Below are 26,404 nucleotides of genomic sequence, written 5' to 3'. Positions count from 1 at the left end.
GTCACACAGCCACCGTGATCATGCCTGTTTGTCTGCCTCTGCCCTTCGTTCGCGCCACACGGATCAGTCTCCTTCCTGGAAATGGAGCATTGCCCGCCCACCCATGACTGCGTCTGCCTGACAGGCAATCGCATTTTCTGCGGCCCCTCAACAGAAAATGCAGGTGCATGCGCAGGATGAGCCCGCAACTTTTTCCTCAATAATTCCATTTGGATCGCACACTGCAATCCAACCTGAATTAGGCACAGAGTCACCATCTTACAGGCAGCCGGTGAAGGGAGCAGAGAATGGGTGTTATGTGGCAGGAACGGGCTGGTTAGGTAACAGCCTGGCTGCTGTATTCTGTACAAGCTACAAGCGGTGCAATTCTATTGCTGGGAGACCAAGGTAGAGCACATTGCAGTAGTCTATGTGTGATGATACAAGTACATGTATGACTGTAGGTAGATCTTCTGAGGGAAATAAGTGCTGGAGTCTGGCTATGTTCCTCAGATGAGGATCTGATTGTGGCTGATAACTGATGTCTAAGTGTCACTCCGCCTTCCAGGACACCAATATTCCGCACATGATCAGCATTTTGTAACTCTGAACACACAAGCATAAGTCTGGTTGGTAACAAAGCTGAGCTGTAGCCCTGCCCTTTGTTGGTGAGCTTCTATCAGAAGGACCTGTTTCACCAGAACTGAATCACAGCCAACTGGCATCACCCACACCTGGAGCTCAGCTACACAACCATTTAGGATTGGTACTGGGTTACCCGGAGCAAGAGACAGGTCCATCTGCATAGCAGTGGTAGATGAGGACATGGCATCTGATTATTTCACCCTGCGGTAGCATGTATATTGCAAAAAGCATAGGAGATAGGATAAGAAACTTGAAGAACAATGCATGGCAATGATAACTATACTCCAGAAGATTAAAATGGCTCCTCACCTGAGTGGTCTATTGTGTGCAACAAGAGCTGATTTATTTCTCAGAGTAAAGAAATGGCCTCTCACCTGTGTGACTTTTGTGATGTCTAACAAGATGTGATTTGTGTGCAAAACATTTCCCACACTCAGAGCAAGAAAATGGCTTCTCACCTGTGTGAGTTTGCTGATGTCTAACAAGAGTTGATTTGAGTGCAAAACATTTCTCACACTCAGAACATGGAAATGGCTTCTCACCTGTGTGACTTCTCTGATGTATAACAAGTTCTGATTTCCGTTTAAAACATTTCCCACACTCAGAGCAAGAAATTGGATACTCCCCTGTGTGACTTCTGTTATGTATAACAAGATCTGATTTGTGTGCAAAACATTTCTCACACTCAGAACATGGAAACGGCCTCTCACCTGTGTGACTTCTCATATGTATAATAAGATATGATTTCCGAGTATAACATTTTGCGCACTCAGAGCAAGAAAAAGGCTTCTCACCTGTGTGACTTCTCTGATGTTTAACAAGATCTGTTTTCTGTGCAAACAATTTCCCACACCCAGAGCAAGAAATTGGATTCTCCCCTGTGTGACTTCTGTTATGTATAACAAGATCTGATTTCCGTGCAAAACATTTCCCACACTCAGGACATGGAAATGGCTTCTCACCTGTGTGACTTCTCTGATGTTTAACAAGACCTGATTTCTGTGCAAACCATTTCCCACACTCAGGACATGGAAATAGCTTCTGACCTGTGTGACTTTGCTGATGTGTAACAAGGTGTGATTTCCGTGCAAAACATTTTCCACAGTCAGAACATGGAAATGGCCTCTCACCTGTGTGACTTCTCTGATGTCTAGCAAGTTGTGATTTCTGTGCAAAATATTTCCCACACTCAGAACATGGAAATGGTGATGTACCTGTGTGACTTCTCTTATGTGCATCAAGAGTAGTTTTGTATGTAAACCATTTCCCACACTCAGAACAGGAATATGGTTTCTCACCAGTATGTATTCTCTTATGTTTTACAAGACATGATTTGATTGTAAAACATCTCCCACACTCAGAACATGGAAATAGATTCTCCCCTGTGTGACTTCGCTGATGTGTACCAAGTTGTGATTTCCAGGTAAAACATTTCCCGCACTCAGAGCAAGAAAATGGCCTCTCACCTGTGTGCCTTCTCTGATGTATAACAAGATGTGATTTGTATGAAAAACATTTCCCACACTCAGAACATGGAAATGGATTCTCACCTGTGTGACTTCGCTGATGTTTAACAAGTTCTGATTTCCAGATAAAACATTTCCCACACTCAGAGCATGGAAATGGCCTATCACCTGTGTGTCTTCTCTGATGTGTAACAAGACCTGATTTTTGTGTAAAACATTTCCCACACTCAGAACATGGAAATGGCCTCTCACCTGCCTTAGCTGGCTGATGGGTAATAAGTTTTGTGTTCTGTGTAAAACATTTGGCATCTACAGAACAGGGAAACACTGTATCTACTGTCAGAGCTGTAACAGATGCACCAATATCAGAGTGATCAGGAGAACATTCTCCAGGATCAGGGGGATCAGCTGATAGAGCTGGATGTATCATTGGGATAATGGTATTATCTCCTGGAGAATCCTGTCTACTGTCATTATCTTTTATGTCACAATCCGGGGATAACATTAGATGTCCTTCTGAGATATTCCTGAGTGTGTGTCCATCTGCTGGAAATAAAATACATTATGGAAATGTGACATTTTCTGTAACAATATTAATCTTGTAAACAATAGGAGAAGATGACTCTCTGGGACATTTAATTGTAAATGTGTGTGTATAATAAAACATAATTTTTAATGAAGGCTTTATAATATTGTGTCTCAGACTATCATTGTGTTCACCCTCCTGAGAAAACTCACAATAACAAATGTAATATTATAATAAGACTTAGATATATCTCTACCTCTTGTACTGGTAACTAACCATGAAGTATAAATGGAGATATAGTCACTCGCCAAGTCCTATGTCAGCACCAATGTAAAACAATGGATGTGGAACATATCGCATGAATTGGAGATTCTAGATGAACAATAACGTCAGTCATATGAGCTGATGGATCAGAGAAATGTCTCCTAACGTTACTCCTGGAAGCATTGCTAAGGTAGCATTCTTTTATGTGTGTGCTCATACGCTGGTAAGCCTGTATATGTGTTACTCACCCTTATATAAGGTATATTGCTACAGCAGAGTAGGTGTGGAACAAGGTACTTTACATGCAATACACCATATAATACCCTGCAATCATCATCATCTGCTGGGTCATAATCCACTGTTACACCCCCATCATCAGTGTCTTACCTCTATATTCTCACTAGTAATAAGGATGATGTGAGTACAGTAAGTACGATAGAGAATTACATATCAGAATCTATACAGCTGCCGCCATACTTCTGCTTCTCATACGTGTGCTACTGACAGCAGTGAACATCTGAGTGAGAGTGAAGGGAAGACATCAGAGTCTGATGAGAAAGAGATTGGATCTGCCTTTGCAGGGATGTACCACACCCATCACACCTGTTTAAATAATAAATAAGAGGGGACCGAGTCCAACCAGACATGCTTTCTGGAGCTTTCATTACTACGTGGCTTCATATCTACCCTACCTGATAGCTCTCAGCCACCACTGGGACCAGACCCCCACTCGTACTGCCCTAAAGCCGCTCACTCCACTCACTCTGGACACCGTTCACTGCTGCAGCCTAGTGACGCAGCTGAAGCCACGGGCTATATTCTGGAGCTAAGTGTGCCCAGTCTTTCCTGCACACTCCGAATAGCTGACTTGGAGGCGCTTTTGCCTCAGGTGGGAGCACTGGCTCTTCCGCTACTGCTGGGGGCAGAGCGGGCTGTGCACAGTCACTGGAGCCCGGCAGTGATATTGGGAGGTGAGGTGATGATCAAGCACTCTTGCTCCGTTGCCCTTTCTCCGAATTCCACTAGCAGATCTGCTAAGGTATCCGTGTCGCCCCACCTGGGACGTTGGACCTCTGGCCCTTCTAGGTATGAAACATGGCTGCAGCTAGTAGAGAGGGTGGCGCTTGTGGGTCTCACCGGTTCTGTATGAACGTCCACTGGTAGGCCGCCCTCTTCACTGCCAACGCCCTTAGCACTCTCTGCCTCCACCCGGCGGGACTCCTCCAAGCTCACGAGTGCTGCCCTCATGATGCTTCTGGACACGTTGAAAGGGATATCCACACCCTTTCTCCTGATACATGATCTGCAGATCGTCCTTGGACATTCCGCTGAGGTTCGCCATCTTGAGCATTCTCCTGCGCTGCAGTTACTCCTCTCCTGAATAACCCAGCTTCTCTAATCAGGTGACCAAAAAGCCACCTAGGATTATCCCACCGCTATGCCAGCAATTTCTGTGACTGGACGGTTCTGTATGAAAGCCCTAGCCCTGCCTCACATCCCGCCCCAGTCACATAATGGATGTTTAAGTCACACGGGATCTGGCCAATTAGGGGATTCCCACTTACTGTGAGTAACCGCCTACTACTGACACCACCCACAGCGCTGGTGGCGGATACTGCACTGCCACCACCAGAGTCTGGAACCATGGTACTGCTCTGTATGCGTCGACACGCTGTCTAACCACTAGTCGCTGGACTAGGCCTCTGTACGGTAGCTGGCGGGAGGCGGAGCTTGCAGACGCTAAGTGCACCCTGGACAGTCGGAAAACGGAACTATGTTTGGCACAGCGCTGCAGGTCACAACATTAAGCTGTTATCTTGAGGCAGATGTTTATTCAGCCAGTCTTAAAAAAGACTCTTCCGTATTGCTAGGGGCAACAGCAATACAGCAAGATGTTTACAGCAGAGTGAAAATGGTATAATACCTCTGGAGGCTCACAGGCCTCCTCTTTTTATCTTACTCCAATACACATACCACAGGGGGTAAGTCCACCGTGCTGTTCTCAACCAATCATTGTTTACCCATGTGATGTGCATGCCTTGGCCACATGCACAGCTATCATTGTCCTCTACGGATGGTGGGGAGTAGTCACTCTCCTTTGACTGCCCCATCGTGGAGGATTGGTATCTGCCCTGGTGACGCTCAGTCGAGGCTGGGGGAAGTTTTCCCATCTAAACTACTTCCAGGAATCTGCCCGGGTTCCCAGCTCACCATCTCCAGCCTAAACTTGGGCTCCAGAGATGGGCAGCCTAGGTGATCCCTATGGAGCTCCAGAAAACCACTTGGCTTGTTTTAAAGCTGTGCTGTTCCTCTCTTGCTCCATGATACTTCCATGTGGGAGGCTAGAGAGGAAGGCATTCCATTCTGGGGGAAAAGTACTAGGTGAATCCAACAGCCTGCACAGTAATGGATTCCCCCCTCCTGGGACACACAACCAAGTAAGTGCATTTCACTTTAAATACAACTCAAATACACATTGTTGCTTAAATATAACACTGCAGTGCCTATATATATATATATATATATATATATATATATATATACACATACATACATACATACCGATATAGTTACACACACATACATACAGTGTTCGCAAATACGCGCTATAGCGCATATTTTACCCAGATCGGAGGACGGGGACTCACTTTTAAAAAAACGTGTGGGTCCCCGAGGACGCGCTCCGCTGCAGCCAATTCCTGGCTCTCAATCGACTGCGCTTCGTGCCTGTAAAGAGGAGGTAGAGCCTTACCACTACCAGTCCTCTGGCGGTGCCTCCCCCTTCTGGTCACATGCAGCCACGGCTTCACACGGGGGCTGGGCCGAGAGTGAAGACGGCTCTACGGCTGCTCTACGCTGTGCTGCGGGCGGGAGGTGAGCGCCGGTGACAGCGTAAGTGCTATGGGGTAGGGTAAGTAGCCTTGGAGCGGGTGGCTGAACTTGGGTGGTGGCTTTCCTTGCATGCCTTGTAGCCCGACCTCAGTGGTTGTTTCAGGCATCCACTACAGTAAGTTTCCCTGATATTCCCAGCGCCATTCACAACTAGACCAAGCTAAGGATCTATGAGAATATAACATGAATCTACTGTGCAGGCACTGCTGGTACCTGTGGTGCACCCGCTACTTCTGGGATCATCCTGTCAAGCTGCCTAAAACGTCTGCTTCCATCAAAAGCATATATACAAGTGATCTGAGCCAGGGCTTCATCATATAAGGCTAGAAATGAGAAAACACACCGGCATCCTAAATCGCAGCACTGCGGACGCCTAACCCTAACCTCCCCCCAGCAGTGCCTAAACCTAACCCCATTACCCACAGCCTAAACCTAACCTACCCCCAGCATGGCCCAAACTTACCCACAGCCTAACCCTAACCTCCCCCCAGCAGTGCCTAAACCTGACCTCCCTTACCCACAGTCTAACCCTAACCTCCCCTCGGCAGTGCCAAAACCTAACCCCCCTTACCCACAGCCTAACCCTAACCACCCCCCTTACCCACAGCCTAATCCTAACCTCCCCCCAGCAGTGCCTAACCACCCCCCTTACCGACAGCCTAACCCTAACCACACCCCTTACCCACAGCCTAAACCTTCCCTCCCCCCAGCAGTGCCTAAACCTAACCCTCCCTTACCCACACCCTAACCTCCCCCCAGCAGTGCCTAACCCTAACCCCCCCTTACCCACAGCCTAAACCTAACCTTCCACCAGCAGTGCCTAAACCTAACCACCCCCCCTTACCCACAGCCTAACCCTAACCTCCCCCAGCAGTGCCTAACCACCCCCCTTACCCACAGCCTAAAATTAACCCCGTTACCCACAGCCTAACGCTAACCTTAACCCAGCAGTGTCTAAACCTAACCCCCCTTACCCACAGCCTAAACCTAACCTTCCACCAGCAGTGCCTAAACCTAACCACCCCCCCTTACCCACAGCCTAACCCTAACCTCCCCCAGCAGTGCCTAACCACCCCCCTTACCCACAGCCTAAAATTAACCCCGTTACCCACAGCCTAACGCTAACCTTAACCCAGCAGTGTCTAAACCTAACCCCCCTTACCCACAGCCTAACCCTAACCTCCCCCTAGCAGTGCCTAAACCTAACCCCCCTTACCCACAGCCTAACCCTAACCTCCCCCCAGCAGTGCGTAACCCTAACCCCCCTTACCCAGTCTAAACCTAACCCCCCTTACCCACAGCCTAACCCTAAGCTCCCCCCAGCAGTGCGTAACCCTAACCCCCCTTACCCAGTCTAAACCTAACCCCCCTTACCCACAGCCTAACCCTAAGCTCCCCCCAGCAGTGCGTAACCCTAACCCCCCTTACCCACAGTCTAAACCTAACCCCCCCTTACCCACAGCCTAACCCTAACCTCCCCGCAGCAGTGCGTAACCCTAACCCCCCTTACCCACAGCCTAACCCTAACCTCCCCTCAGCAGTGCCTAAACCTAACCCCCCTTACCCACCGCCTAACCCTAACCTCCCCCCAGCAGTGCCTAAACCTAACCCCCCTTACCCACAGCTTAACCCTAACCTCCGCCCAGCAGTGCCTAACCCCCCTTACCCACAGCCTAACCCTAACCTCCCCCCAGCAGTGCCTAACCACCCCCTTACCCACAGCCTAACCCTAACCCCCCCTTACCCACAACCTAAACCTAACCCCCCCTTACCCACAGCCTAACTCTAACCTCCCCCCCTTAGTGCCTAACCTTATTCCCCCTCTCTGCAGCCTAACCCTAACCTCCCCCACCCCATACCCTAACCCCCCCCTGGGTGTGCCTAAACCTAACCCCCCTTCCGCACGCTAAACCTGTGGCGGCAGTACCTACTTACCTTCAGGATCCTGACTGTCAGGATATCGTAGTCGATCTCCTTATCTCCTCGGGATGCCGGCATCGGTATTCTGGCGGCTGTCAGGATTCTGCCGTCGGTATTACGGCTGCCGGGATCCTGAATGCATACCTCCGGTATGATAACAGCCCAGCAGCATTGTCACCCTCTCGCTCCCCCTGTAACACTTTTGTAGCGTCTAAGGCCCTTATTCCGAGTCGATAGCTCGCTAGCTATTTTTTGCAGCGCAGCGATCAGATAGTTGCCGCCTATAGGGGAGTGTATATTCACTTTGCAGTGTGCGATCGCTTGTGCGGCGGAGCGTTGCAAAAACATTTTGTGCTGTTTCTAAGTAGCTCTGGACTTACTCAGCCGCTGCGATCATTTCTGTCTTTTTGGAGCCGGAATGGACGTCAGACACCCGCCCTGCAAACGCCTGGACACCCCTGCGTTTTCCCAAACACACCCAGAAAACTGTCAATTGCCACCCACAAACGCCCTCTTCCTGTCAATCACCTTGCGACCGGCATTGCGAATGGATTCTTCGTTAACTCCATCGCTCAGCAACGATTCGCTTTGTACCTGTACGACCCGCCTGAGCATTGGGGTGCATACACATGCGCAGTAGTAATCTGTTCACTGTGCTGTGAAAAAATAAGATTTTACTTACCGATAAATCTATTTCTCGTAGTCCGTAGTGGATGCTGGGACTCCGTAAGGACCATGGGCAATAGCGGCTCCGCAGGAGACAGGGCACAAAATAAAAGCTTGAGATATCAGGTGGTGTGCACTGGCTCCTCCCCCTATGACCCTCCTCCAAGCCAGTTAGGATACTGTGCCCGGACGAGCGTACATAATAAGGAAGGATATTGAATCCCGGGTAAGACTCATACCAGCCACACCAATCACACCGTACAACTCGTGATCTGAACCCAGTTAACAGTATGATAAATTCAAAGGAGCCTCTGAAAAGATGGCTCAACAATAATAACCCGAATTTTTTGTAACAATAACTATATACAAGTATTGCAGACAATCCGCACTAGGGATGGGCGCCCAGCATCCACTACGGACTACGAGAAATAGATTTATCGGTAAGTAAAATCTTATTTTCTCTAACGTCCTAAGTGGATGCTGGGACTCCGTAAGGACCATGGGGATTATACCAAAGCTCCCAAACGGGCGGGAGAGTGCGGATGACTCTGCAGCACCGAGTGAGAGAACTCCAGGTCCTCCTCAGCCAGGGTATCAAATTTGTAGAATTTTGCAAACGTGTTTGCCCCTGACCAAGTAGCTGCTCGGCAAAGTTGTAAAGCCGAGACCCCTCGGGCAGCCGCCCAAGATGAGCCCACTTTCCTTGTGGAATGAGCTTTTACCGATTTTGGCTGTGGCAATCCTGCCACGGAATGTGCAAGCTGAATTGTACTACAAATCCAACGAGCAATCGTCTGCTTTGAAGCAGGAGCACCCAGCTTGTTGGGTGCATACAGGATAAACAGCGAGTCAGATTTCCTGACTCCAGCCGTCCTGGAAACATATATTTTCAAGGCCCTGACAACGTCCAGCAACTTAGAGTCCTCTAAGTCCCTAGTAGCCGCAGGTACCACAATAGGTTGGTTCATGTGAAATGCAGAAACCACCTTAGGTAGAAATTGAGGACGAGTCCTCAATTCCGCCCTGTCAGAATGAAAAATTAGGTAAGGGCTTTTACATGATAAAGCCGCCAATTCTGACACACGCCTGGCTGAAGCCAGGGCCAACAGCATCGACACCTTCCACGTGAGATATTTTAAATCTACCGTATACAATGGTTCAAACCAATGTGATTTTAGAAATCTCAACACAACATTGAGATCCCAAGGTGCCACTGGAGGCACAAAAGGAGGCTGTATGTGCAGCACCCCTTTCACAAAAGTCTGAACTTCAGGTACTGAAGCCAGTTCTTTCTGGAAGAATATCGACAAGGCCGAAATTTGAACCTTAATGGACCCTAATTTTAGGCCCATAGACAGTCCCGTTTGCAGGAAATGAAAGAAACGACCCAGTTGAAATTCCTCTGTAGGCCTCACACCACGCCACATATTTTCGCCAAATGCGGTGATAATGTTTTGCGGTTACTTCCTTTCTGGCTTTTACCAGAGTAGGGATGATTTCTTCTGGAATGCCCTTGTCCTTCAGGATCCGGCGTTCAACCGCCATGCCGTCAAACGCAGCCGCGGTAAGTCTTGGAATAGACAAGGCCCCTGCAGTAGCAGGTCCTTTCTTAGAGGTAGAGGCCACGGTTCGTCCGTGAGCATCTCTTGAAGTTCCGGGTACCAAGATCTTCTTGGCCAATCCGGAACCACGAGTATAGTTCTTACTCCTCTCCTTCTTATGATTCTCAATACTTTTGGTATGAGGGGCAGAGGAGGGAACACATACACTGACTGGTACACCCACGGCGTTACCAGAGCGTCCACCGCTATTGCCTGAGGGTCCCTTGACCTGGCGCAATATCTGTCCAGTTTTTTGTTTAGACGTGACGCCATCATGTCCACCTTTGGTTTTTCCCAACGGTTTACAATTTGGTGGAAGACTTCTGGGTGAAGTCCCCACTCTCCCGGGTGAAGGTCGTGTCTGCTGAGGAAGTCTGCTTCCCAGTTGTCCATTCCCGGAATGAACACTGCTGACAGTGCTATCACATGATTTTCCGCCCAGCGAAGAATCCTTGCAGTTTCTGCCATTGCCCTCCTGCTTCTCGTGCCGCCCTGTCTGTTTACGTGGGCGACTGACGTGATGTTGTCCGATTGGATCAACACCGCCTGACCCTGAAGCAGAGGTTTTGCTTGAATTAAGGCATTGTAAATGGCCCTTAATTCCAGAATGTTTATATGAAAAGATGTTTCCATGCTTGACCACAAGCCCTGGAAATTCCTTCCCTGTGTGACTGCTCCCCAGCCTCTCAGGCTGGCATCCGTGGTTACCAGGATCCAATCCTGAATGCCAAATCTGCGGCCCTTTAGTAGATGAGCACTCTGAAGCCACCACAGGAGAGACACCCTTGTCCTTGGCGACAGGGTTATCCGTTGATGCATCTGAAGATGCGATCCGGACCATTTTCCCAGTAGATCCCACTGAAACGTTCTTGCATGGAATCTTCCGAATGGAATCGCTTCGTAAGAAGCCACCATTTTTCACAGGACCCTCGTGCACTGATGCACTGAGACCTGTCCTGGTTTTAGGAGGTTCCTGACTAGCTCGGATAACTCCCTGGCCTTCTCCTCTGGGAGAAACACCTTCTTCTGGACTGTGTCCAGAATCATTCCTAAGAACAGTAGGCGTGTCGTTGGAATCAGCTGCGATTTTGGGATATTTAGAATCCATCCGTGCTGTCTTAGCACTACCTGAGTTAGTGCCACTCCGACTTCTAACTGTTCCTTGGTTCTTGCCCTCTTCCAGGTTCGCTATCACCGCCGAGTGATTCCATCTTGAATTTGAACTTTTTTATGTAAGTGTTCAAAGATTTTAGATTTAAGATTGGTCTCACCGAGCCGTCCGGCTTCGGTACCACAAATAGTGTGGAATAATACCCCTTCCCTTGTTGTAAGAGGGGTACCTTGATTATCACCTGCTGGGAGTACAGCTTGTGAATGGCTTCCAGAACTGCCTCCCTGTCGGAGGGAGACTTTGGTAAAGCAGACTTGAGGAAACGATGAGGAGGAAACGATGAGGAGGAAACGCCTCGAATTCCAGTTTGTACCCCTGTGATACTACCTGTAGAATCCAGGGATCCACTTGCGAGTGAGCCCACTGCGCGTTGAAATTCTTGAGACGGGCCCCCACCGTGTCTAAGTCTACTTGTAAATCCCCAGCATCATGCTGAAGACTTGGCAGAAGCAGGGGAGGGCTTCTGCTCCTGGGAAGCGGCTGCGTGATGCTGCCTTTTTCCTCTTCCTCTGCCCTTGGGCAGAAAGGAGTGGCCTTTTGCTCGCTTATACTTATGGGAACGAAAGGACTGAGTTTGAAAGGACTGTGTCTTTTTCTGCTGATGTGAAGTCACCTGGGGTAAAAAGGTGGATTTTCCAGCCGTTGCCGTGGCCACCAGGTCTGTTAGACCAGCCCCAAATAACTCCTCCCCCTTATACGGCAATACTTCCATGTGCCGTTTGGAATCTGCGTCCCCTGACCACTGTCGGGTCCATAATGCTCTTCTGGCAGAGATGGACATTGCGCTTACTCTTGATGCCAGGGTACAAATGTCCCTCTGCGCATCACGCATATATAGCAATGCGTCCTTTAAATGTTCTATAGTTAACAAAATATTGTCCCTATCCAGGGTATCAATATTCTCAGTCAGGGAATCCGCCCATGCGACTCCAGCACTGCACATCCAGGCTGATGCGATTGCTGGTCGCAGTATAACACCAGTATGTGTGTATATACTTTTCAGGATATTTTCCAGCCTCCTATCAGCTGGTTCTTTGAGGGTGGCCGTATCAGGGGACGGTAACGCTACTTGTTTAGATAAACGTGTAAGCGCCTTATCTACCCTAGGGGGTGTTTCCCACCGCGCCCTAACCTCTGGCGGGAAAGGGTATAGTGCTAATAATTTATTAGAAATTAGCTGTTTTTTATCGGGGGAAACCCACGCTTTATCACACACCTCATTTATTTCATCTGACTCTGGAAAAACTATTGGCAGTTTTTTCACACCCCACATAATACCCGCCTTTGTGGTACTTGTAGTGTCAGAAAGGTTCAATGCCTCTTTCATTGCCGTGATCATGTAACGTGTGGCCCTACTGGACATTACGTTTGTCTCGTCACCGTCGACACTAGACTCAGTATCAGTATCTGGATCCGTGTCGACCCACTGAGGTAGCGGCCGTTTTAGGGCCCCTGAGGGTGTCTGAGACGCCTGAACAGGCACTAATTGATTTGCCGGCTTTCTCATGTCGTCAACAGTTTTTTGCAAATTGCTGACATTATCACTTAATTGTTTAAACACAATCATCCAGTCAGGTGTCGACTCCCTAGGAGGTGACATCACTAACACAGGCAACTGCTCCGCCTCCACCTCATTTTCCTCCTCATACATGTCGACACACGCGTACCGACACACAGCACACACACCGGGGATGCTCTGATAGAGGACAGGACCCCACTTAGCCCTTTGGAGAGACAGAGGGAGAGTCTGCCAGCACACACCCAGCGCTATATATATATATATATATATACAGGGATAACCTTATATAAGTGTTATTCCCTTATAGCTGCTGTTAATATAGTTATTTGCTGCCAAAATGCCCCCCCTTCTCTTTTTTACCCTGAATCAGATGCAGTACTGCAGGGGAGAATCAGGGAGCCGTCCTTCCAGCGGAGCTGTGAGGGAAAAATGGCGCCAGTGTGCTGAGGAGATAGGCCCCGCCCCTTCACGACGTCCTTAACTCCCGCTTTTTTGTGTAAAATGGCAGGGGAAAAAATACATCCATATAGCCCTGGAGCTATATGTGATGTATTCCTTTAGCCAGCTAAGGTATATGTGTTTTATATTGCGTCTCAGGGCGCTCCCCCCCAGCGCCCTGCACCCTCAGTGACCGGAGTGTGAAGTGTGCTGAGAGCAATGGCGCACAGCTGCGGTGCTGTGCGCTACCTTAGTCTTGAAGACAGGATGTCTTCTGCCGCCGCTTTCACCGGACCTCTTCGTCTCTTCTGGCTCTGTAAGGGGGATGGCGGCGCGGCTCCGGTGACCCATCCAGGCTGAACCTGTGATCGTCCCTCTGGAGCTAACGTCCAGTAGCCTAAGAAGCCCAATCCACTCTGCACTCAGGTGAGTTCGCTTCTTCTCCCCTTAGTCCCACGATGCAGTGAGCCTGTTGCCAGCAGGACTCACTGAAAATAAAAAAACCTAACTAAACTTTTATTCTAAGCAGCTCTGGAGAGCCCCTAGATTGCACCCTTCTCGGCCGGGCACAAAAATCTAACTGAGGCTTGGAGGAGGGTCATAGGGGGAGGAGCCAGTGCACACCACCTGATACTCAAGCTTTTATTTTGTGCCCTGTCTCCTGCGGAGCCGCTATTCCCCATGGTCCTTACGGAGTCCCAGCATCCACTTAGGACGTTAGAGAAACTGCAGCGAGCGAGCAACTCGGAATGACCCCTAAATCCAGTCTGGTGCTTCTATTATAGCAGCACCATAAACCCATTACATATATAAAATGCATTATTTACTAATGTGTTTAGAATCATTTATTGTCCTGTTTTTTTAATCATAGAAGTGCTCTACCTGGCGCAATGTGTATAACGTGCTCTACCTGGCGCAATGTGTATAACGTGCTCTACCTGCTGCAATGTGTATAACGTGCTCTACCTGCTGCAATGTGTATAACGTGCTCTACCTGCTGCAATGTGTATAACGTGCTCTACCTGCTGCAATGTGTATAACGTGCTCTACCTGCTGCAATGTGTATAACGTGCTCTACCTGCTGCAATGTGTATAACGTGCTCTACCTGCTGCAATGTGTATAACGTGCTCTACCTGCTGCAATGTGTATAACGTGCTCTACCTGCTGCAATGTGTATAACGTGCTCTATCTGCTGCAATGTGTATAACGTGCTCTACATGCTGCAATGTGTATAACGTGCTCTACCTGCTGCAATGTGTATAACGTGTTCTACCTGGTGTAATGTGTATAACGTGCTCTATCTGCTGTAATGTGTATAACGTGCTCTACCTGCTGCAATGTGTATAACCTGCTCTACCTGCTGCAATGTGTATAACCTGCTCTACCTGGTGCAATGTGTATAACGTGCTCTACCTGCTGCAATGTGTGTAACGTGCTCTATCTGCTGCAATGTGTATAACGTGCTCTACCTGCTGCAATGTGTGTAACGTGCTCTATCTGCTGCAATGTGTATAACGTGCTCTACCTGCTGCAATGTGTGTAACGTGCACTACCTGCTGCAATGTGTGTAACGTGCTCTACCTGCTGCAATGTGTGTAACGTGCTCTACCTGCTGCAATGTGTGTAACGTGCTCTACCTGCTCAATGTGTATAACGTGCTCTTCCTGGTGCAATGTGTATAACGTGCTCTACCTGGTGCAATGTGTATAACGTGCTCTTCCTGGTGCAATGTGTATAACGTGCTCTACCTGGTGCAATGTGTATAACGTGCTCTACCTGCTGCAATGTGTATAACGTGCTCTACCTGGTGCAATGTGTATAACGTGCTCTACCTGCTGCAATGTGTATAACGTGCTCTTCCTGGTGCAATGTGTATAACGTGCTCTACCTGGTGCAATGTGTATAACGTGCTCTACCTGCTGCAATGTGTATAAAGTGCTCTGCCTGCTGCAATGTGTATAACGTGCTCTGCCTGCTGCAATGTGTATAACGTGCTCAACCTGCTGCAATGTGTGTAACGTGCTCAACCTGCTGCAATGTGTGTAACGTGCTCTACCTGCTGCAATGTGTATAACGTGCTCTATCTGCTGCAATGTGTATAACGCGCTCTATCTGCTGCAATGTGTATAACGCGCTCTATCTGCTGCAATGTGTATAACGTGCTCTATCTGCTGCAATGTGTATAACGTGCTCTACCTGCTGCAATGTGTATAACGTGCTCTACCTGCTGCAATGTGTATAACGTGCTCTACCTGCTGCAATGTGTATAACGTGCTCTACCTGCTGCAATGTGTATAACGTGCTCTACCTGCTGCAATGTGTATAACGTGCTCTACCTGCTGCAATGTGTGTAACGTGCTCTACCTGGTGCAATGTGTATAACGTGCTCTACCTGCTGCAATGTGTGTAACGTGCTCTACCTGCTGCAATGTGTGTAACGTGCTCTACCTGGTGCAATGTGTATAACGTGCTCTACCTGGTGCAATGTGTATAACGTGCTCTACCTGCTGCAATGTGTATAACGTGCTCTACCTGCTGCAATGTGTATAACGTGCTCTACCTGGTGCAATGTGTATAAACGTGCTCTACCTGGTGCAATGTGTATAACGAGCTCTACCTGCTGCAATGTGTATAACGTGCTCTATCTGCTGCAATGTGTATAACGAGCTCTACCTGCTGCAATGTGTATAACGTGCTCTACCTGCTGCAATGTGTGTAACGTGCTCTACCTGCTGCAATGTGTATAACGTGCTCTACCTGGTGCAATGTGTATAACGTGCTCTGCCTGCTGCAATGTGTATAACGTGCTCTGCCTGCTGCAATGTGTATAACGTGCTCTACCTGGCGCAATGTGTATAACGCGCTCTATCTGCTGCAATGTGTATAACGTGCTCTACCTGCTGCAATGTGTATAACGTGCTCTACCTGCTGCAATGTGTATAACGTGCTCTATCTGCTGCAATGTGTATAACGAGCTCTACCTGCTGCAATGTGTATAACGTGCTCTACCTGCTGCAATGTGTATAACGTGCTCTACCTGCTGCAATGTGTATAACGTGCTCTACCTGCTGCAATGTGTGTAACGTGCTCTACCTGCTGCAATGTGTGTAACGTGCTCTACCTGCTGCAATGTGTATAACGTGCTCTATCTGCTGCAATGTGTATAACGAGCTCTACCTGCTGCAATGTGTATAACGTGCTCTACCTGCTGCAATGTGTATAACGTGCTCTGCCTGCTGCAATGTGTATAACGTGCTCTATCTGCTGCAATGTGTATAACGTGCTCTATCTGCTGCAATGTGTATAACGTGCTCTACCTGCTGCAATGTGTATAACGTGCTCTACCTGCTGCAATGTGTATAACGTGCTCTACCTGCTGCAATGTGTATAACGTGCTCTACCTGCTGCAATGTGTATAACGTGCTCTATCTGCTGCAATGTGTATAACGTGCTCTACCTGCTGCAATGTGTATAACGTGCTCTACCTGGTGCAATGTGTATAACGTGCTCTACCTGGTGCAATGTGTATAACGTGCTCTACCTGGTGCAATGTGTATAACGTGCTCTACCTGGTGCAATGTGTATAACGTGCTCTACCTGCTGCAATGTGTATAACGTGCTCTACCTGCTGCAATGTGTATAACGTGCTCTACCTGCTGCAATGTGTATAACGTGCTCTACCTGCTGCAATGTGTATAACGTGCTCTACCTGCTGCAATGTGTATAACGTGCTCTACCTGCTGCAATGTGTATAACGTGCTCTACCTGGTGCAATGTGTATAACGTGCTCTACCTGCTGCAATGTGTATAACGTGCTCTACCTGCTGCAATGTGTATAACGTGCTCTACCTGGTGCAATGTGTATAACGTGCTCTATCTGCTGCAATGTGTATAACGTGCTCTACCTGCTGCAATGTGTGTAACGTGCTCTACCTGCTGCAATGTGTATAACGTGCTCTACCTGCTGCAATGTGTATAACGAGCTCTACCTGCTGCAATGTGTATAACGTGCTCTGCCTGCTGCAATGTGTATAACGTGCTCTGCCTGCTGCAATGTGTATAACGTGCTCTACCTGCTGCAATGTGTATAACGTGCTCTACCTGCTGCAATGTGTATAACATGCTCTACCTGCTGCAGTGTGTATAACGTGCTCTACCTGCTGCAATGTGTAGAACGCGCTCTACCTGGTGCAATGCGTAGAACGCGCTCTACCTGGCGCACTGTGTAGAACGCGCTCTACCTGGCGCAAAGTGCTTCCAAGCCTTTTCTTATATTACGTAGGTGTTCACCCATTCTAATCTTTAGAGCCTTACTGGTCCGACCTATATAAAATTTATCACAACTGCACCTAATACAATAGATAATATTTACTGAATGACAAGTAATGAAGTCCTTAATGGATACGTCCTTCGACAATTGGATAGAGATGCCGCTGACCTCCTTCCGCCGGAAGCGGAACAAATGTCGGACACTGTTTCACCCAGTAAATTAGAACCTGTCCTTGCGGGTGGGAATGGACACACTGGAATGGACTTTTTCGGACAGGATTTTCATTACTGGGTATGGGGTTCATAGAAAGTAGTAGGTCTTTGTCTGGTATTAGGTTTTACACAAGTTTACCAATTGGAGTTCATCAAGTGGGGTATAAATATTCCCACAGCACAACAACCTCCTACACCTTGAAAAAGAGCCTAGAGCTATCGAAACGCGTTGGTGGAGGAAACGGGAGGACACGTGGATCGCTCACTTGCCTGTATGACGGTTCCTGGGGACGCCTAGACCAGTTCATTACATGCCTTTGTCATTTTTATGTTGTCTTACAGTGATATCCAAGTAAACGGAATCGACATATGTAATGATTCATTTATAAAATTGAAGCGCTCTGACTTGTATGGTAAAATTGCCTTTTTCCTTGTTGATTGACATGTTGGTGACACTTTATTACCAACAGGACACGGCTGCTAATAGCGCACAGTCTGTTACCACAAATATTTGTTTGTATATCTTCCATAAATAGGTCTTGCATTATTTGGAGGTGTGCTTTGGGTCATTGTCCTGTTGTAGGAGGAAATTGGCTGCAATCAAGCGCTGTCCACAGGGTATGGCATGACATTGCAAAATGGAGTGATAGCCTTCCTTATTCATAATCCCTTTTACCTTGTACAAATCTCCCACTTTACCAGCACCAAAGCAGCTCCAGACCATCACATTACCTCCACCATGCTTGACAGATGGCGTCAGGCACTCTTCCAGCATCTTTTCACTTGTTCAGAGTCTCACAAATGTTCTTCTGTATGATCCAAACACCTCAAGCTTCAATTCATCTGTCCATAACACTTTTTCTCTTACGTCCTAGAGGATGCTGGGGACTCCGTAAGGACCATGGGATATAGACGGGCTCCGCAGGAGACATAGGCACCTAAAAAGAACTTTTAGTATGGGTGTGCACTGGCTCCTCCCTCTATGCCCCTCCTCCAGACCTCAGTTAGATTCTGTGCCCAGAGGAGAATGGGTGCACTGCAGAGAGCTCTCCTGAGTTTTCTGTGGAAAAATAATTTTGTTAGGTTTTTTATTTTCAGGGAGTCCTGTTGGCAACAGGCTCCCTGCATCGTGGGACTGAGGAGAGAGAAGCAGACCTACTTAACTGATGGGCTCTGCTTCTTAGGCTACTGGACACCATTAGCTCCAGACGTAGTCGTAACACAGGTCTCACCCTGGGGTTCGTCCCAGAGCCGAGCCACCGTCCTCCTCACAGATGCCGGAAGATAGAAGCCGGGTGAGTATGAGAAACAAGAAGACATCTCAGGCAGTAGAAGACTTCAGATCTTCATGAGGTAAGGCACGCAGCGGTAAGCTGGGCGCCATTGCTCCCATACACAACACACAGAGGCAGCACTGATGGGTGCAGGGTGCAGGGGGGTCGCCCTGGGCAGCAATAATCCTCGTTTTAGGCAATAAAGGGTCTAATTAGGCTGCGGAGGCAGCAAATAGACGATCCCCCCGCCATTTTATGAAAATTGTACAGGGACCGAAGCCCGCCGCTGGGGGGGGGGGGGGGGGGGGGGGGGGGCGGAGCTTGATCCCTCAGCACTAACCAGCGCCATTTTCTCCACAGAGCTGCATGACACACACTGGCTCCCCGGACTCTAGCCTGCTGAACGCTTCAGAGGCTGGAAAAAGAAAGGAGGGGCACATTGGTAACGCAGTGAGTGGGAAATTGGATAGTTATAATATAGAAAAGCGCTGTCTGGTTTTTTCCAGTGTCATTTGGGCGCTGGCATACTCTCTCTCTGTTTCTCCTAAGGGCCTGGTTGGGGTTTTTGTCCCCTTATAGGTATATCCCTGTGTGTGTGTGTGGGGGGGGGGGGGTCTGTACGTGTGTGTCGACATGTCTGAAGTGGAAGGCTTCTCCAAGGAGGAGTGGAGCAGATGAGTGGTGTGTCCCCGTCGGTTGTGCCGACTCAGGAATGGATGGACATGTGGCATATGTTGAATGCAAGTGTGGCATCTTTACATAAAAGGCTTGATAAGGCTGAATCAGGGGAGGCATCAGGGGGTCAATCCTCAAATTGGACCGACTCACAGGGCCCGTCAGGGTCTCAAAAGCGTCCCTTAGCACAAATTGTGGACACAATTACCGACACGGACTCTGATGAAGCTAAATTGCACCCTAAGGTGACAGAGCATTCAGTGTATGATTATAGCAATAAGAGATGTGTTGCATATTGCTGATAAACCCTATGTTCCTGACACGAGGGTACACATGTTTAAGGGAAAGAAACAGATTCTAAATTTTCCCCCCATCTCATAAACTTAATGAGTTTTTTGAAAAGCTTGGGAGACCGCAGATCCCCCAAATAATTAATATGGCATACCCCTTTCCTACACAGGACAGGGTACGTTGGGAATCCCCTCCCACTGTGGACAAGGCTTTAAACGCGTCTGTCACAGAAAGTGGCGCTACCGTCTCCAGACACAGCGGCCCTCAAGGATCCTGCGGATTGCAGGCAGGAGACTACTTTAAAGTCTATTTATTCGCATACTGGAGCTTTGCTAAGACCAACAATTGCGTCGGCATGGGTATGTAGCGCAATCTCAGCCTGGACAGATAATCTGACAGCTGACATTGATACCATGGATAGAGATACTGTTTTGTTAATTCTAGCCCATATCAAAGACGCAGTCTTGTATATGAGAGACGCTTAAAGGGACATTGGATTACTGGCTTCCAGAGCCAGCGAGAAGATCCTTATGGACCCGCCAATGGACAGGTGATGCGGATTCGAAAAAGCATATGGAGGTTCTACCCTATAAGGGTGACGTGTTGTTTGGGGATGGGCTGGCGGACCTGGTTTCCACAGCTACCGCAGGTAAATCTAATTTTTTACCGTTTATTCCCCAACAGCAGAAGAAAACACCACTATATCAGATGCAGTCCTTTCGGTCGCAAAAGTCCAGAAGAGGTCGGGGATCCTCCTACCTTGCCAGAGGTAAGGGCAGAGGGAAAAGAACACCTGCTTCGCCAGGTACCCAGGAACAGAAGTCCTCCCCGGCTTCTACAAAACCCACTGCATGACGCTGGGGCTCCCCTGCGGGAGTACGCACCGGTGGGGGCTCGTCTTCGACTGTTCAGCCAGGTCTGGGTCAGGTCAGACGTGAATCCTTGGGCGTTGGAAATAGTTTCCCAAGGCTACAAACTGTAATTCGAAGAGGTGCCCCCGCGCCGATTTTTCAAGTCGGCCTTACCAGCTTCTACCCCAAAACGGAAGGTAGTGTTAGCTGCAATTCAAACGCTGTGTCAACAGTAAGTAATTATCAGGGTTCCCTTGAACCAGCAGGGAAGAGGGTACTACTCAACCCTCTTTGTGGTCCCGAAACCAGATGGTTCAGTCAGACCTATTTTGAATCTAAATCCCTAAACCTGTACATGAAAAGATTCAAATTCAAGATGGAATCGCACAGGGCGATAATAGCCAACATGGAGGAGGGGGAGTTTATGGTGTCACTGGACATAAAGGATGCGTACCTTCATGTCCCCATATATCCTTCCCATCAGGAGTACCCGAAATTCGCTGTACAGGATTGTCATTACCAATTTCAGATGTTGCCGTTTGGGCTTTCCACGGACCCAAGGATTTTCACCAAGATAATGGCGGAAATTATGGTGGTCTTGCGCAAGCAAGGAGTCACAATTATCCCATACTTGGACGATCTCCTGATAAAGGCGAGATCAAGAGAGAAATTGCTGAGCAATATTATCTAATATCCAATTAAGCTGGTGCGGGACTTCTTTGTTGTCTTTTCATCCTCTGTCCAACGTCTGTGTTCTTTTGCCCATATTAATCTTTTCCTTTTATTGGCGTTTTCTTTGCCACTCTGCCTAGAAGGCCAGCATCCCGGAGTCGCCTCTTTACTGTAAACATTGACAATGGCGTTTTGTGGGTACCATTTAATGAAGCTGCCAGTTGAGGACCTGTGAGGCATCTATTTATCATACTAGAGACTCTAATGTACTGGTCTTCTTGCTCAGTTGTGCACCGGGGCCTCCCACTTCTCTTTCTACTCTGGTTAGAGCCTGTTTGTGCTGTTCCCTGAAGGGAGTAGTACACACCGTTGTAGGAAATGTTCAGTTTCTCAGCAAGTTCTCGCATGGAATAGCCTTCATTTCTAAGAACAAGAAAAGACTGTCGAGTTTCACATGAAAGGTCTCTTTTTTTTGCCACTTTGAGAGTATAATCAAACCCACAAATGTGATGCTCCAGACACTCAACTAACTCAAAGATAGCCCAGTGTTATAGCTTCTCTAACGAGCAAACCCATTTTCAGCTGTGCTAACATAACTGCACAAGGGTTTTCTAATCATCCATTAGTCTTCTACCGCGATTAGCAAACACAATGTACCATTAGAACACTGGAGTGATGGTTGCTGGAAATGGGCATCTATACACCTATGTAGATATTCCATTAAAAACCAGACGTTTGCAGCTAGTACAGTCATTTACCACATCAACAATGTAAAGAGTGTATTTCTGATTCATTTAATGTTATCTTCATTGAAAAAAACAGTGCTTTTCCTTAAAAAATAAATGTCTAAGTGACCCCAAACTTTTGAACGGTAGTGTATGATCTGGGGCATCTGAAGATGTGAACCGGACCACTAGCTCAGGAGATCCAACTGAAATGTTCTGGCATGGAACCTTCTGTACTGGATACCCTTGTATGAGGCTACCATCTTTCCCAACAATCCTATGCAAAGATGGATGGAGATCTGATTCGGTTGTAGAACCGCTCGGGCCACATCCTGGAGCGTCCTTGCCTTGTCCTCTGGGAGGAACACTTTCTGAGCCACTGTATCCAGAAACATTCCCAGGAACAGGAGTCACTGAGTAGGCTCCTGTTCCTGGGAATGTTCCTCAGAAGTAGGGACTTCTGTAAATTGAGGATCCACCTATGATGTGACAGAAGCTGAATAGTGCGGCCTATATTGAGCAATAGAAGCTCCCTGGACCTCACCTTTATCAAGAGCTCGTCTAGGTAAGGGACAATATTGATCCCCTGGACTCGGAGCTGGAACATCATCTCCGCCGTCACCTTTGTGAAGACCGTTGGAGCTGTGGCCAGGCCGAAGGGTAGCGCCTGGAACGGGTAGTGATCATTCAAGCAGGGCAAACCGTAGGTAAGCCTGGCGATGCAGCCAAATCGAGATATGGAAATAAGCATCCTTTATATCAAACAAAACCATGAATTCTTGTTTTTCCAGACCCGCAATCATTGCTCACAAGGATTCCATTGTGAACTTGAAAACCTTTAGTTAGGCCTACTTTAGTTCCAGCGGCGGGGAGCTGCTTTCAGTGGGTCCTTGGGCACGTGTGCGGCTTCCGGAGGTCGGGGGCCAGGTGTTGCGGCGGGTAGTTGCTGCAGCAGAGCCCTCTGGCGGTGACTGTCTCAGGAAGGCAAGGCCGGAGCTGGGTTAGCTAAAGTGCTGCAGCTGAGAATATCCCCAGTGCTGGGGGTGGCCATGTTGGAGACCTGAGATTTGCCAATGAAATCCACACTCTGTATCCAGCCAATCCAGTGTAGTCTTCTCTTATAAAGGGGGGCTGGCTCAGGGAGAGAGTGCCAGTGCTCCAAGTTACTTTCCTGTGAAAGGTGTTCCAGCTCTGTGCTCCCAGGCTGCTCCTGGTTCCCCGGTTCCGGTTGCTATCATCTGTCCATGACCCATCACTGCTGCAGTCCTGTTGTTTAACCGTTGCCACTCATGGAGGCTCTCACAGGGGTCCCGGTCGTTAAGGGGCTTCGGGTGCTAAACAGTGGTTCCTGCGAGCGTCTTGCAAGCCCAAGCCACAGTCTTCACTTCTTCCAGATCGGAGTTCTGTCTCACTTTCCAAGCCCAAGCCACAGTCATCATTTCTTCAAAGTCAGAGTTTCTCAGCCTCGTCTACCAGTCACAAGCCAGTCTTTCAGTTCTTCAAAAACCCAGTCTCCTTCAGCCTTGTGTACCAACCACAAACCCCAGTCTTTCAGTTCCTCAACAACGGTGCTCTTCAGCTCCATTGCTCACCTCGTTTAATTACAGACTTCAGTTCATTATTCCGTGTCTTTCAATTCCTCAAGTATCGGTGTACAGTTGTTTCTTCATTAAAAACACAGTTATCCTTCTACAGAGTTCTCATTCTTTTTACGCCCTCCAGCCAACTCTAACACCCACTAGGCCTCCACCTCATGAGGAAGAACTACATTCAACCTACTCGTCTACTTCCTACACAGTCAGCTGTCCTCCCAGCCCAAGCTCGATTGTCGGAACCCCAATCTTTGCTGAGCATGACAATGCAGTTGAGATCTCACCTTGAGATCCGCTCAGGGTGGGTTGGGGGGGGCACCATCATGCTAAGGCCCTAGTGGAAGCGGAACTGGTGCTTTGTTACCGAGAACCTGTGGCAGCTGGTCTTGTCTCTGGTGCCTCTCGCCGCGTTTGAGGTGCCTCCGGCTCGTGATCTGAACCTGGTAGTCCGAAAGAATTTGGTAGACCTCCTTGGGTAGGAACGCCTAGCCAGTGGGGCCCCAGAGGGGAGAAACGTGGATTTACTCGCAGTAACCTTTGAAATCCATGTATCCAACTCAACCTCAAATAGCCACTCCCCTGAGAAAGGAAGAGACTCCACACTCTGCACTTGGAATCTGCGTCTGCTATCCACTGACGCAGCCACAAAGTTCTGCGTGCCGACACTGCCATGGCAGTAGTCCTAGCGTTAATAGCGCCTATCCCCTTGAGAGAGTCACTCAGGAGGCGTGCAGAGTCCTGAATGTGCTTTATAAGAGTCACCAGGGACGTATCTCCAGCAAGGCTTTCTTGAATGTGACTCGCCCATGTATGAATAGCATGTATCATCCGGCAACCCGCTATCACAGGTCTTTGTGATACACCAGCCGCTGTGTAAATAGACTTTAATGTAGTCTCTATTTTCCTATCCCCAGGGTCCTTTAATGCAGAGGAGCCAGGGACTGGTAATGGCACTTTCTTTGATAGGCGAGAGACGGATACGTCTACTGCCGGGGGCTCTCCCCAGTGTTTCCTGCCTTCTGGAGTAAATGGGAAAGTGTACATAAACCATTTTGTCACCTGGTAATTTTTGTCAGGATTTTTCCAGGTTAACTTAAACATGTCATCTAGTTCCTTAGAATCAGGGAAAGTGACACTAATTCATTTTTCTGTGCAAATAAAAACGACTGTGGCACTGCAGCGTCTTCCAAAGGGACTTTTATCACATCCCTGATAGCAAGTATAAGGGTCTCAATACCTTGTGCAGAAGGTGAGTCCTCTGTAATAGGATCCCATTCCTCCCCCTCCTGTACCTCGTCCTCAGATTCTGAGAGTAAATCAGGCAGCCCACAATTATGTTGCCCTGAACTAGGGAGGGGGGGGGGGGGGGGCTGTTTATCATCTGCCCTTGCAGCTAGGTCTGCTACAGCCTGCTGCAGTTATTGTGTCTTTTGATTATTAGCAGTGAGCTGGGATGACATGTCCGCCATCATGATTTTTATGGCACTGAGCCAGGATGGCTCCTGACTCTCCTCACTAACTTGGGAGGACTGGCTGCATTGTTCACGAGAGGGAACCAGCCGCAGAGGGAGAGAATCTGGTGTGACATACACTGCATAATTAGTGTTTTACCATGTTTACAGTAGACAAACACACACACACACACAGACAAGTATATTGAATAGCGAGCCTGCCCAGACTGGTATGTGAGGAGACACAGAGAGAGAGGAACAACACACCCAAAGCCTGTCAGACTCAGTAAGACTGCAGGATGTCTGTATCACAGTATAACACCAGAGTCTTGTCCTTTTCAGGACACTATAGTGTGTATAATAGCGTCTCTCCCCTTATTTACACCCCTGTCCCAGTTTCCTGTGTATCCTGAGTGTCTGGAGGAGCTGTGTGTCCTTGCTGCTGCAGCTGTAAGCAGAGGAAAGAGCCAAAACGCCACTGGTGCCGCTCTAAGGAAGCTCAGCCCCCTGTAATGGCGTCGAAGCTCTACAGATAGGGATAACGGATAGGAGTTCTAAGCGACCTTTGGTGTTTATATATGGTTAAATATAATAAATATATAAGAAGGTATGTATAATATAATATAAATTTATTTCACAACACTAAAAATAGGCTAAAATACAATGCCAATAAGAATATATTAAAAAAAGCAGTTCCTAAAAATAACTATTCTCTAAAAAATGACCAATTTCATAAAAAAGCGGATAATGTAAAAATTCTCAATAAAGTGCAAAATATCTGTACAAATACGCTGCTTAGATATATGAAAAATAATGAGAGTCTTAACTGATATATCAGGAGGTCTCTGGGTGAAGGCCCAACGCGTTTCGTCTCTAGGACTTCTTCATGGGGTAAGCTCTACAGATATTTATACTGGCAATGTCTCCTAACAGGTGTAAAACGTAACATGAATGCCTGTTTCCACCACCGCTGCCAGTGTACACAGGGGGGCTATAGCGGATCCCTCCGTAGAGCGTCCGTATGCCGCCCCTGTAATCGCGCCGCACCAAGAGCCGGGGACCCCCTTGTGGGTCCCCTGGTTTGTACTCGCCACTCTTCTGACCTCCCGCCATTGTTAGGGGTGTGCGGCGTGCTGCGATTGCATTGGAAGAAATTTAAGGTGCATCAGCTCCTTTGGACCCCATCTATACCCCATTGTAATAAGTCCCCAGTATCCCTTATGCATGTTAGAGAAAAAATAAATAAAGAGTAGTTTAAATATAGACCGGCGTGTGCTAATAGAGACACTCTCAGGGCATGTAA

General features: G+C 48.2%; 1 protein-coding gene across 1 annotated transcript in view; it reads right to left on the bottom strand.

Annotated features, from left to right (window-relative positions):
* Window positions 1–791: 791 nt before the first annotated feature.
* Window positions 792–26,404, bottom strand: part of LOC134984700 (gastrula zinc finger protein XlCGF57.1-like) — a 41,027-nt gene continuing 15,414 nt past the window's right edge. The window contains exon 3 of the mRNA XM_063950217.1: window positions 792–2,633. Coding sequence (XP_063806287.1) covers window positions 967–2,633 — 1,667 coding nt within the window. The 3' untranslated portion in view covers window positions 792–966. The remainder of the gene's footprint in view (window positions 2,634–26,404) is intronic.

This window comes from Pseudophryne corroboree (assembly GCF_028390025.1).
Source record: "Pseudophryne corroboree isolate aPseCor3 chromosome 3 unlocalized genomic scaffold, aPseCor3.hap2 SUPER_3_unloc_74, whole genome shotgun sequence".
Taxonomy (NCBI): Eukaryota; Metazoa; Chordata; class Amphibia; order Anura; family Myobatrachidae; genus Pseudophryne; species Pseudophryne corroboree.
Note: the sequence above shows the minus strand (reverse complement) of the source record. Positions and strands in the feature narration are given on the sequence as shown.